At 42.1% G+C, this 14,291-nt stretch overlaps 1 protein-coding gene across 7 annotated transcripts in view; it reads left to right on the plus strand.

Moving 5' to 3' along the window:
- The window catches only part of FAM114A1 (family with sequence similarity 114 member A1), a 79,147-nt gene that overhangs the window by 2,427 nt on the left and 62,429 nt on the right, over nucleotides 1-14,291 (plus strand). For 3 of the 7 annotated variants that reach the window (XM_025385856.1, XM_025385859.1, XM_025385858.1), the window contains one exon: nucleotides 8,612-8,967. The exons of the other annotated variants lie outside the window; for them this stretch is intronic. In XM_025385856.1, the coding sequence (XP_025241641.1) occupies nucleotides 8,620-8,967 (348 nt within the window). In that variant the 5' untranslated portion in view covers nucleotides 8,612-8,619. The remainder of the gene's footprint in view (nucleotides 1-8,611; nucleotides 8,968-14,291) is intronic. 7 annotated transcript variants of the gene reach the window in all.

A 14,291-nucleotide genomic window follows, 5' to 3' on the forward strand; every position in this document is an offset into this window, starting at 1 on the left:
ACCTCTCATTATTCTCCACGCAGCCTCGTGTCCTGGCCTCTCAGACACCTGTCCTGAATCGCTAGAGTCCATCCCTAATGCTTGGACATTTGCACATGCTCTCATCCCACCAGGCTTGAATTACCACTTCAAAGACACTTTCAAGGTTCTCCTTTGCACAGGGTCAGTCTAGTTCAGGCACATCTGTCCTTGATTTGCTGTGCTGTTTTGCATCACTTTTTAACTGTTTTGTGTTAACTCCTCAAACAGATGATTCATTTCTGAAGGATAGTGACCATACTTTTTTTATACTTATTTTTGGAGCTGGGATGTTGCTGCTTCAATACCTCGCATAGTACTGGGAGCATTTTCGGTGATGAATGAATATAGTCATGAAAAACTAACTTATTCCCAGCCCACAAAGGCTTCTTTATATGTCACCCTTCCTCTCCTTAGAGTTTCCTGAAGCAGCCTCCTTGTTGCTGTGGGTTGAGTCTCCTTAGCCTCCAGGCCACGAGACATGGCTACAGTGATCAATCTTCCTAACCATAAATCAGGAAAGGTTTCTAAGTCTGGCTTTTGAAACACCCAGATGGAGATGGAAAGTGTCCCAGGAAACACAGTGCTTGTCACGACTGTAATCCTGGTGGACTCCAGCAGCCCCTGCTCAGAAACAGTTGTGTATTTCAAACACGCAGTTTCTAGTGGTTTCATACAAAAGGGTACAGTCTGAAAAATGATTACATTTCCCCCATCATGATAGCATCCACAGTCGATAAAGGTCTACCAGAACAACCAAACAAAAAATAAATTTGTTTTTGTTTTGATTTGGGGAAAATTAGACCTGTAACAAGGAGAGATAAATACAGATTAGAGATACACACAATTAGAAATTGAAATAGGGCTGATCTTGCATGACCCTTTCCTTTTTCTTTTTTTTTTTAACAATTAGAAATTGAATTAGGGCTTTTTTTTTTTTGAGTCAAGGTCTTACTGCGTCACCCAGGCTGGAGTACAGTGGCATGATCTTGGCTCACTGCAGCTTCTGCCCCCCAGGTTCAAGCAATTCTTATGCCTCAGCCTGCAGAGTAGCTGGGATTACAGGCACACGCCACCATGCCAAGCTAATTTTTTTGTATTTTTAGTAGAGACAGGATTTCACTCTGCTGGCCACGCTGGTCTGGAACTCTGGCCTCAAGTGATCCGCTTGCCTTGGCCTCCCAAAGTGCTGGAATGTGAGCCACTGTGCCTGACCAATGACCATTTTTAAATTTAACAGATGTAAAGATCTAGAATTTCTAAAATTTATAAATTATCCATAAATATTTTAAACAATAATCCATAAATATTTTAAATAGTAATCCATAAATATTTTTTAACAATGCCTGTTTAACATCTTACAGCTGAGTTTCTGGGGTATTTCTGAAGGGATGGTTTGTGTTGGTTGAACGTAGAGCAGCCACAGAGAAGAGTTTTATTGCAGCACTTTTTCTACATTTGGGATAAACTGACCTAAGGCAATTTGGCCATCAGAGATAGGTAAGGGCTATAGATTTCCTCTTCTGCAACTTCCCTACCAAGAGCTAAATTCCCAGGAATCCAAGTTCACTGATGGAATTCTGCCATAAACCCACACATGTATTAGCAAACAGGCTTAGTTAACCAGTCTGTTCTTATAAGCTCAAGGAAGTCCTAGCTCACTGTCCTTTTAGGCCTGTGTTCTAGAGGCAGGACTCAGCTAAGCTTCTAGTCACCTTCAGGTTTGGAGTCCTGCATTCAGCTAGAGGCCCTAGAAGAACCCTACTCCAAAGGGTAAGTCAGCTGCTGGATTCAGTGCAATCTCATATCTTAGCTGTAGAAGCAGAGAAGGCACCTGTACGCTATTTCTTGCCGATCCACATATCTGAGGCATCTTTCATGTCACCGGTGAAAAATTATTTCTCATATCCTTTATGCTAATTAGCATACCCTGAGGTGCCCATCAGAGAAGACGGTAGTTGAACCCTCTAAAAAGAGGTGGACACCTCATTACAGATTTTTAAGGGCTTACTAAAGACCCCTGGATAGTATATTCCTGAATAAGGCACTTCAGATGTCATCCATCCACCCTTAGGGCATAAATTAAAACTAAGTTAACATGCACGTGTCACATAGTATATGCTAAACTATTGTAGGACACTTCATGAACAAGATAACAACACTTGAGGACAAGGCTTGTACATTCAGGTATTCATAATGGTTTTTATTTACCCATAAGTGTTTATCCCAGCCAGATTTATTCTGATGTTCCTGCTTATAGAAAAGTGAAATAGTTTGGGACTTCTTAATAATCCAGATTAACAATAAGGATTTTCAAATTACCTTACAAAGAAATAAAAAGATCAGACAATGTCTACCATCTACTGATTTGAAAAATGAGAATAAAAGTGATGGCAAGGTATCATTTATTCATGAACCCACTCTCCTCATTCTTGTGTCACTAGGACTCATGTGAGGATAATAAATTAAGACAGGGAAATCTTTAGGCCATGGCAATCAAGCAAAGTCCTAGGCCATGGGTAAGCAAACATTTTCGGAAACAGGCCAAATAGTACATATTTTAGGCTTTTTGACTTTGCAGGCCATATGGCCTGTGCTGCAACGACTCAACTCCACTATTGTAGTGCCAGAGAAACCACCACGGTCCCATATGTAAACAAAGGGTGTATGTCTGGTCCAATAAAACTGTTTACAAAAACAGGCAGAGGACAAAATTTGGCCAGCAGACTGTGGTTTGCCAACACCTTGTCCTAGGCTAGCCCTGATTCAGAGAGAAGTTTTCACAAAGATTTTACAAACTTCCCAATGACAACAGCCTTTTTAGCAGCCCCCATCAATTCTACTCACCTCCCATAAACCACCCACAATACTACCCCTTCTCTATACAGTGGGTTTCTATCATTGTTTGCTATTTCAGTTAGGCTTGAACCTGGCTCCTTGACAGCCCACGGGCAACCTTGAATATCCTAAACTTTGTATACCAGCTCGAGGGAAGTTTGCATTCTTTGCCATTCTTACATGTAGACTTGTTTACAGGAATGTTATCACTGAATTCAAGGTCTGGCAGATATTTTTGCTTATACAAATACATTGTAACTCAATTAACTGGGAGGTGAAGGGAAAAAAGAAAGACAATACGGAAATGTCAAGTCATTTGGAACCATCTGCTGTAAGAAAGCTCCTGAGTGTCTTTACACAAATATTAATATAACTCAACAGGCATATTTGTTGAGCTTCCTACTATGCACAGGAAGCTATGCCAAGTACTATGTAGAATATGAATACAAAACAAGGAAGGTCTTTGTCTTTATAGAATTTACAAATCATAGGAAAAACTGAAGCAACTCTAATCAAAGAGGACTTTAATTGTCTAAAGTAAGATAAACACAAAATACCCTCAGAAGGGTTCAGGAGGAAAATGTTCAACCTGGAGGAACAAAGAATGGAGAAGGCAGTTATTTTAACTGGGCCTTCAGTGTGCAAAAGAACAACATATGGAACCAACAGCCCCCTGAGGGTCTCTTGTGGATGTGCCAGGCATTGCACAGGTATTTACACTGTCTCATTTAAGGTTTTGTAGGAAAATGTGGGAGGTAAACCTGGTGGGATCAGAGCACAGAGGTCCCTGGATACCAGCTGAAGCATGTGGCCTCATTTCAGGAGAGAGAGGAAGGGGGAGCTCCTGAGGAGGTGTGAGCAGGAGAGCCATGTAATTAGAGCCGTGAGGTGAAGAATGGAAAGTAAGGGGAAGAGCTGCAGTGAACAGGGGAACCCAATACTCAAATAGTCATCATGAACCATAATGAGGACCTTGCCGTGAGAATAGGAGTAAAAGAATGCAGATGGATTCTCAATAAAGAGCCTCTAGGATTTGGCCACTGACTGCATGTAAGAAAAGAGGCAGATGGCATTGCTGATAGGGCTCTGATGTGGTTCAGTCTCAAAGTCAGACATGGGCTCAAATTTCAAATGTACGATTTACTAAAAGTGTGACTTCTGAGCTTCAGTGTCCTTGTCTGTAAAATGGAGCTGATAACATTCAACTCACAGGAGATAATACATTTTAAAAGCATGGATACAGTAAGCACTCAATAAATGATAGCTGTTGATAATCTATATTCTTGAGAGGGTGAAAGTGTGGTCAATGACAGCTCTGAGTTATTGGGAAAATCTGTGTGTGAGATGGTATCTCATTATGGTTTTTATTTGCATTTCTCTAATGATTAGTGGTGTTACGCATTTTTTCATATGTTTGTTGGCCACCTATGTGTTTTCTTTCGAGAAGTACCTGTTTATGTCATTTGCCCATTTTTTCATGGTTTTTATTTTGTTTTGTTTTGGTTTTTTTGCTTGTTGATTTAAGTTCCTTACGGATTCTGGATATTAGACCTTTGTCACATGCATAGCTGCAAATATTTTCTGCCATTATGTAGGTTGTCCATTTACTCTGTTGATAGTTTCTTTTGCTGTGTAGAAGCTCTTTTGTTTAATTAGCTCCCACTTGTCAATTTTTGGTCTTGTTGCAATTGCTTTTGGAGTCTTTGTCATGAACTCTTTGCCAGGGCCGATATCCAGGCTATAGTATTTCCTAGGTTCCTAGGTTTTCTTCCAGAGTTTTTGTAGGTTTTGGTTTTACATTTAAGTCTTTAGTCCATCTTGAGTTGATTTTTGTATATGGTGTAAGGAAGGGGTCCAGTTTCAATCTTCTGCATATGGCTGGCCAGTTATCCCAGCACCATTTATTGAATAGGGAGTCCTTTCCCCATTGTTTGTTATTGTTGGCTTTGCCAAAGATCAGATGATTGAGGTGTGTGGCTTTATTTCAGAGTTCTCCATTCTGTTCTATTGGCTTATGTGTTTTGCTTTTGTGCCAGTACCATGGTATTTTGGTTACTATAACCTTGTAGTGTAGTTTGAAGTTGGGTGGTGTGATGCCTCCAGCTTTGTCCTTTTTGCTTAGGAATGCGTTAGCTGTTTGGGCTATTTTTTGGTTCCACATGAATTTTAGAATATTTTTTTCTAATTCTGTGAAAAGCATCATTGGTAGTTTGATAAGAATAGCATTGAATCTGTACATTGCTTTGGGTTTTAACAATAATGATTCTTCCTATCCATGAGCATGGAAAGTTTTTTCATTTGTGTCATCTCTGATTTCTTTGAGCAGTGTTTTGTAATTATCGTTGTGGAGCTCTTTCATCTCCCTGATTAGCTGTATTCCTATGTATTTTATTCTATTTGTGGCTATTGTGAATGGAATTGCATTCTTGATTTGGCCCTCAGCTTGGACGTTATTGTTGTATAGAAATGCTACTGATTTTTGTACATTGATTTTGTATCTTGAAACTTTGCTGAAGCTGTTTATCAGATCTAGGAGCTTTTGGGCAGAGACTATGGGATTTTCTAGGTGTAGAATCATATCACCTGCAAAGATAGTTTGTCTTCCTCTCTTCCTATTTTATTTCTTTCTCTTGCCTGATTGCTCTGTCTAGGACTTCCACCGTTGTGTTGAATAGAAGTGGTGAGACATGGATGGAGCTGGAAGCCATTATCCTCAGCAAACTCACTCAGGAACAGAAAACCAAACACCACATGTTCTCACTTAGAAGTGGGAGCTGAACAATGAGAACACGTGGACACAGGGAGGGGAACAACATGCACTGGGGCTTATCGGGGGTGGGGGAGGGGGAGGATCAGGATAAATAACTAATGCATGTAGGGCTTAATACCTAGGTGATGGGGTGATCGGTGCAGCAGATCACCATGGCACACATTTACCTATGTAATAAACCTGAATATCTAGATAAATAGTTAATGCATGTGGGCCTTAATACCTAGGTGGTGGGTTGATCAGTGCAGCAAACCACAATGGCACACGTTTACCTATCTAATAAACCTGCACTTCCTGCACATATACCCTGAGACTTAAAAGTTCAAGAAAAGAGTTGACTATATAAAAAAGTATATATGACTTGTTCAAAATGTAACTAATATTTAACTCTCTTTTACCTGCTTAGAAAATGAAAATAATTTGAAATATTTCGCTGAATTTAAAAAATATATATATATAACACTTTAAAAGATCTGAAATTATAAACACAATTATTTTAAGGAAACTAATTTAAAGTAACAGTTCTGCTTTGACTGAATAAATGGAGAAATAAAGTGAATCTTTTTAAACCAAAAAAAAAAAAAAAAAAAAAAAAGAAGTGGTGAGAGTGGGTATCCTCATCTTGTTCTGGTTCCTAAGGGGAATGCTTCCAGCTTTTGTCCCTTCAGTATGATGGTAGCTGTGGGTTTGTCATAAAAGTCTCTTATTACTTTATTACTTTGAAATATGTCCCTTCAATGCTTAGTTTGTTGAGACAGAACATTTTTATTACCACTGAAAGTTCCATTGAATAGTGCTGCTCTACATGATCTCAATAATTTGTAAGCTTCAAAAGAGTTTTCTGCTTTAATGGCTACATTCCTTATATGGTTTCTACCTTCCTTCTTACCCTTCAAGTTTATCCTTGACTAAACCATTGTCTAGGCCTTCATCAGCTGGTCCCCAGCAAGGCATACTGTCTGTATACAGGTCTCTTTCTCACTGTGAATTTCTGACAAAGACGTTGCAAAACTAAATGGCAAGTTGTTTTTTGATAAGTGCTCAGGTATTTTCTAGACTTCTTTTTTTTTTTTTTTTTTTTTTTTTTGGAGACAGAGTCTCACTCTGTCACCCAGGCTGGAGTGCAGTGACATGATCTCAGCTCACTACAGCCTCCACCCACTAGGTTCAAGCCATTATTGTGCCTCAGCCTCCTAAGTAGCTGGGACTACAGGTGCGTGCCACCATGGCCAGCTTATGTTTGTATTTTTAGTAGAGACAGAGTTTCACCATGTTGGCCTTGGCTGGTCTTGAACTCCTGGCCTCATGTGATCCACCCACCTCAGCCTACCAAAGTGCTAGGATTACAGGTGTGAGCCATTACGCCCTGCCTTCTTATGCTTATTCTCATTATTGCTACAAATATAATTAATAAAGCCAGATTCAATAATTTTAAAGATACAGGTAATACTCTTAGTTCCCATCGGCATAGTCCTTCATGCCAAGTAAGAGCTCCAGGAAAGTTTAAAGATAGCACTGTAGGTTTGTGTTAGCTTCCTATTGCTGCTGTGACAAATTACAACTAACTTTGTAACTTTGTGGCATTTGCTAACACAGACTTATTCTCTTGGAGTTCTGGAGGTCAGAAGTCTGAAATCAGTATCTATGGGCTAAAGTCAAGTTGCTGGCAGCCTGGTTCCTTCTAGAGTCTCTGAGGGGAGGATGGTTTCCTTTTCCTTTCAAGTTTCTGGTGGCCACCCATATTCCTTGGCTTTGGGGCCCCTTCCTTCATCTTCGAAGTGTGTCACTCCAGCTTCTGCTTCTGTCAACACATCACCTTTTCCTCTTTGTAGTCAAGTCTCCCTCTGCCTCCGTATAATAAGGACACTTGCAATTACATTTAAGGCCAACTCAGATAATCTAAAATAATCCCCTTATCTCAAGATCCTTAACTTACTCACATCTGCAGGATCCTTTTTGTTATGTAAGGTAACACACGTTCCAGGAATTGGGATATGGTTATCTTGGGTGCCATTCATTATTCCAATAGTCCCCAACCTTTTTGGCACCAGGAACTAGTTTTGTGGAAGACAATTTTCCCACAGATCAGCGGAAAGGGTGTGGGGGGAGATGGTTTCGGGATTATTCAAGCACTTTACATTTATCGCGTACTTTATTTCTGTTATTATTACATTGTAATATGTAATGAAATAATTATACAACTCACCAAAAGGTGGAATCAGTGGGAGCCCTGAGCTTGTTTCCCTGCAACTAGATGCTCACATCTGGGGGTGATGGGAGACAGATCATCAGGCATTAGATTCTCATAAGAGTGCACAGCCTAGATCCCTCAAACGTGCAGTTCACAATAGGGTTCATGCTCCTATGAGAATCTAATACCACCACTGATCTGACAGGAGGCGGAGTTCAGGTGATAATGCGAGTGATGGGGAGCAGCTGTAAATACAGAGGAAGCTGTGCTCACTCACCCGCTACTCACCCTCTGCTTGGTTCCTAACAGGCCATGGACTGATACGGGGAATAATGCAGGGTTGGGGACCCCTGCATTATTCGGTCTCCCACAAGGTTACATAGAGTATTGGTTAAAAAAAAGTTTGCCCCAGTCAGGCGCGGTGGCTCATGCCTGTAATCCTAGCACTTTGGGAAGATGAGGCAGGTGGATCACCTGAGGTCGGGAGTTTGAGACCAGCCTGACCAACATGGAAAACCCCGTTTCTACTAAAAACACAAAATAAGCCAGGTGTGGTGGCACATGCCTGTAATCCCAGCTACTTGGGAGGCTGAGGCAGGAGAATCGCTTGAACCTGGGAGGCGGAGGTTGCAGTGAGCCGAGATCGTGCCATTGCACTCCAGCCTGGGCAGCAAGAGTGAAACTCCATCTCAAAAAAAAAAAAAGTTTGCCCCTACCAGATTTTTTATCCAGGGCTTTGAATTGAAGCTTAACAATCCGATGAAAGCATGAGGTGTTTGTAATTGTGTTGACAGATATTAAAATGTCTGATGATGCTGGCGACACCTTAGCCACTGGAGACAAAGCGGAAGTTACTGAGATGCCTAATAGTGATTCTTTACCTGAAGATGCAGAAGTGCATTGTGATTCAGCTGCAATTTCACATGAGCCAACACCAGCTGACCCCAGAGGGGAGGGGCATGAAAAGGCAGCTGTGCAGGGTGCAGGGGCTGCCACCATTGGGCCCCCTGTGCAGCCTCAAGATGCCAACACCATGGAGCCCCCTCTCAATGGAGAAGTGACTGAGGATACACTTGCTGAGTGTATTGATTCCGTCAGCCTTGAGGCAGAACCCAGATCCGAAATACCCCTGCAAGAACAGAATTATCCGGTAAGAATGGGTCATTCAGTTCACTTCGACCTAAGTTCTTGCTTATATCTACCATGTGCAGAGCTAGCAGCAAGCTCTGCAGGTGGGAATTGGGAGTTCAAAATGTACTGTGACATCCCCTCTGTCATCAGAAATGTGCTGTGTAGTGAGATTAAACATATATGAAAATAATTTGTCATAATATTTGCATTTTGATAAATATATTATTAACAGTAACAGCCACCAATTATCAGACGCAAGCTGTGTGCCAGGCCCTCTGCTAGGCACTTTATCTGTTATGTAATTCACTCCACCAGCAGTTCAAACCTGGGTATTACTAACTCCAGCTTATACTTGTGGCAACCAGGCTTAGAGATGGTAGCTTGTCCTGGGCTACTTGGTTGTAAACAGAAGATATTGTAATATCAGACATCATGTCTCCGGATAATTAACAAGCCTGATTCCACCCTAAGCAAGTCAATGTTTCTTTAAGATCACTCAAAATCTGATGTGTACTTACAAATCCATGGTGGAGATCTTCAGCCTTCAGATCACTGTTTTATCATCACACAACACCTTCCAGGGGAACAGAGGCAGAATGCACTCATCACCCCTCCCCTTTCAGTGCCTGCACCTGTCTCTCAGGGTATGAGATAAGCCAGATCTCTCTGTTGGCACGTGGGCCACCAAGAAGACTATCCCAGCAAGGTTTTCCTGGAGTCTTCACCTCCAGGCATGTGGGGCCAGGCAGGGGTGGGAGACACCCCACATGAAAGGAGGAGACGGGCCACTCTCCTCATCCTGTCTGGGATGAACTGCCTTCTAGAAAGCGGGTGCAGGAGGGCAGAATTGGGGTCTTCCCTCCATGAGCTTGGGCAAGACACCCTAATGTCTCTGCGCTTCAGGTTCTTCCTCTACGAAGTGAAGAATTCTCACATGAAGACCTTGATGCATCCTTCTGACTGATGTTTTATGACTCTTGTATTCAAGATTGGGCTTCCCTCACACCCACTTTCCTCAAGGGGTTTGACCCTCAGAACTGTCTGCGATGGGCTTTCTCAGGGGCAAGCTATCTATTTCCCTTCACTGGAAATGTTTAAACAAAAGCCAAACAGTCATTTTGTAGAGATGTTATGGAAGCAATTTGAGGACCAGCTGGGAGTTTGGATCAAATAGGGTAAACATACACACATTTTTGTTTATGAGTTTCAGGAGGTCACTGACCCTTTGAAGCCATCTATAGATGCCCTAAATAATTAAGAACCCCTAGATCAGAAGTTCTCAACTTTAGCTGAATGTTACCAACCACTGGGGGAGATTTAAAATATATTGAAGCCTGGGCAGCATGGTGAACCCTGTCTCTATGAAAAATATGAAAAATTAGCTGTCATGGTGGCATGTACCTGTAGTCCTTGCTACTCGGGAAGAGGCAGGAAGATCACCGGAACGCAAGTGGTCAAGGCTGCAGTGAGCTGAGATCGCGCCATTGCACTCCAGCCTGGGCAACAAGAGTGAGACTCCGTCTCAAAAAAAATAAATAAAATAAAGTAGAGTATAATGGAATAGAATAGAATAGAAAATATTGATGCTAGGGTCCCAACCCCAAGGATTCTGATTCAGGAATGGGGCTTGGACATCAGCAATTTTTTAAAGTACCCCAAGTGGTTCTAATGTTTGGCCAGGATTGAGAATAATTACTTTAGGATAAAGAATTTTCAAGGTCCTTTTTACGATTCTTTGAGTAGGTGATCTTCAGTATCATTCCAGCTCTAAAATGCTGTAGTGCTACAATAACACTTCAAAAGTATTTGGAGACAGGCCCTTTCATTCTTTTGGCTACTAGGACACTTTTTCATCTGTTAATCTTAGAACAACAATAGCAATAACAGCCACAAAACACACAGGAAGTAAAAGTGGGATATTAATAAGCTGCAGGCTTGGCAGTTTGCATGGTATTGGTGAAGAAATGGACCACTAGATTATGTCAAGAATCAGCCCAAATAGGAAATAGCCAAGTGAGGACCTGACTCCAGAGCCTGCTTTGCCTCCACACTGTCTTTCTCGTGTAGGGGGCTATGGTTCCCAATTTTCATCCTAAGTGTTACTGTTAACAAATACCTTGGTACAGTAAGAAAAATATAACTTAGCCACAGCATTCTTACCTAAGATGACTTATACTATAACAAGCTCTACGAATTCAAAATCCATATGCTGTTGATAGATTATACGTTCCAATTTCAGACATAATAATTATAACAGGATTGTTCATGAAGATAGCACAGTAAGGCTGGACATGGTGGCTCACTACTGTAATCTTAGCACTTTGGGAGGACAAGGCAGGTAGATCACTTGAGGTCAGGAGTTCGAGACCAGCCTGGCCAACATGGTGAAACCCCGTCTCTACTAAAAACACAAAAATTAGCCAGGTGTGGTGGCACATGCCTACCAGGAAAGGGGATTCTACTATCTCTCTTAGTAGTTTATCCTTTTATTAGAAGTCAATTTTATACCTAGTCTTTGATTATTGTTCATTTTTTTCTACTTTATTTGCCTCTTGTTGCATACTCATAAGGAATCATTTTGCATTGATGAAGACACTTCTTTCCCTGTTGCTCCAGAGCAGAGTGAATTATACAAAACAAATTCTTGAATCTAAAGTTCATTACAAGGTGGTTGTTTGGATTGAACACAGGCCGCCCCTGAGGAATGGCAGGTTCTGCAGGAAAACAGCCAAGTGCAAAAGCCTATTTGACCCCATGTTCACCTACACCTGACAAATTCTCATCACCCCTTTAAAAAAGTTTCTGGCCGGGCCCGGTGGCTCACACCTGTAATCCCAGCACTTTGGGAGGCCGAGGTGGCCAGATCACCTGAGGTCAGGAGTTCGAGACCAGCCTGACCAACACGGAGAAACCCCATCTCTGCTAAAAATACAAAATCAGCTGGGCGTGGTAGCATGCCTGTAATCCCAGCTACTCGGGAGGCTGAGGCAGGAGAATCACTGGAACCCGGGAGGCAGAGGTTGTGGTGAGTCGAGATTGTGCCATTGCACTCCAGCCTGGGCAACAAGAGCGAAACTCCATCTCAAAAAAAAAAAAAGTTTCTGTGAGAGAATGCTTGCTTTACTAAAAAAAGAAAACTGGCAGAATAGACTTTGAGGACGTACTTCTAGGACACATTAGATTTTGTGATAATGTGCATAAATGTGTGTGTGTGTGTGTGTGTGTGTGCGCGCGCGCACGCACGCATATATATTTGTAAGTACCTGAGTCTGGGTCCCCTTAAAATCCACATCGTTAGGCTCACATTTGCCTCAGGCAGTATGGCCACCATAACTTGGCAGGTAGGGTATTGCGACTAGCAGGTGGCCAGAGTCAAGGATGAGGCCATCTTTCTGGCTGGCACCTCTGCTTTGAAGGACCACACCATTTATGCACTCAGATAAACTATCTCTATCTTTAGGGCTTCTTCTCTTTCTTGGCCTTTTTGACATACAGACTCAGAAGCCACTGAATTTAGCCTTCTCCTGTAGGAACCCACTCTACAACCTCCATGAGAAATTGTCCTCAGCATTGGAGGTTGGACCAGATTCTCTAAGGCCTCTAGCAGCATCATGATACAACGCATTATGCCCAGAAACCTGGGTGGTGTAACTATCTTCAGGATGCCGACAGTCTAGTTGAGAAGGCAGTGTTGTATGAAAGCAATGATTACGTGTCCTCTAGTACTAGACAGGACAGGCACAAGGGAGCCTTTAGATGGAGCATTTAAATTCATCCTAAAGAGTCAGAGAAGTCTTCAGCCTCAATTCCAAGATGTTTGTCTTGAGTACTGGTTGGGAGTGACATTTGTTCCCAGAGCTCTTGTGGGACCTTATTATATACTAGCCAGTCAACCCTTAAAAGACCCAATCTAGATCAAATTCCTCTAAATTCTTAACACCAAGAAAGGTTACCCAGAAGTTTTAAAATGTCATCCCTACTGCTCAACACCAACACATAAGGCCAATTACGCAGAAGGTGAAGAATCCCAATGTTAACGCTGTGAGGACTCTCACGGAAAACATGGGCGTGTGGACCACCATGGACAGTTCTCTCCCTTAAAAAAGGAAAAGCAGAATGTTTAAATGCCATAAAGTTGCGGTCAAGAGAGACAAGGAGTAGGGGACACAGGCTGAGACATGACAGCATTTAGCCTCCTAAACCAGATGAGTAGAGTTTTCTCCAGTTCTGTTTGAGTATTTCTCCTTTTAGGCCTGCTGTAAAAGGACAGTGTTCCCTACTGCCTACGTTCCCTATTCTGTGTTCCCTAAACGGTGACACCCAGTTTTGGCTTGGACAGCCAGGTGGATGAAGGTGCCATTCCGCCATAGAGAGCAGTGCTTCCCAGATCTGGTGGTGTATTGGAATCATGTGGGGAGCCTGTTAAAAATTCAGATTCCTGGTTTCCACCCTGAGAGATTCTTAAGCACAAGATCATAGTGGAAGCTGAGACTCTATTTTTAATGAATTCCCCTAGGTGACACTCTTGCAGTCAGTCTGTGGACTAGAGTTTGGGAATCACTAACACTAGGACACAGAAAGAGCTAGTTGGGGTATGGGGAAGAATGAATCGAGAAGATAGTGAGTTCAGTTGGTCTTTGGTTTTTGGTAGAGACGGGGTCTCCCCGTGTTGCCGAGGCCAGTCTGAAACTCCTAGGCTCAAAATCTTCTCTCACCTCAGCCTCCCAAAGTGCTGGGATTATAGGCATGAACCACCGCACCAGCCTGAGTTCAGTATTAAATTATGCCATAGGACATCCAAGTGAAGATTTTTTGTGGACAGTTGGTTAAAATGATCTGGAGAGACAGGTGATTCAGAGGCTATCAGCACCTATGTGGTTATTTCAGTAATGGAAGTGGGTAAGATGGACCAGGTGTTAATATATAAATAACAACAGAGGCCAAGCCCTCAGCCCTGGAAGGTTTCTGTCTCTAAGCCATTTTGGTTCGGCACAGCTCTTAGGGTTTTGTTTTGTTTTTTTAAATAGCTTATGGTAGCTAGCAAAGAAGTTGTAGTACAGTCTCACCACTACCATATTCTATAAGTGAAATCAAGTCTCAGATCACATTGTGCCACACTGACATTTTTAAATGAAATGGTGATTAACAAGCGAGTTGAAAATGGTGTATGAGAACTCTTTCTCATGTAGGCTTGAGAACATCCCATTGTTTAGGTGCTTTGATCACCATCTTGAATGAAAGGTTTACTCAAGGCAACTGCCTGGATTTCAGAGCTAAGGTTTCTTCCCTGATCGCTGGCATCAAGTCACCAGAATTCCCCAGAGTTGAAAGATGGATGGAAGA

This window comes from Theropithecus gelada, chromosome 5, assembly GCF_003255815.1.
Source record: "Theropithecus gelada isolate Dixy chromosome 5, Tgel_1.0, whole genome shotgun sequence".
In the NCBI taxonomy this organism is placed as follows: Eukaryota; Metazoa; Chordata; class Mammalia; order Primates; family Cercopithecidae; genus Theropithecus; species Theropithecus gelada.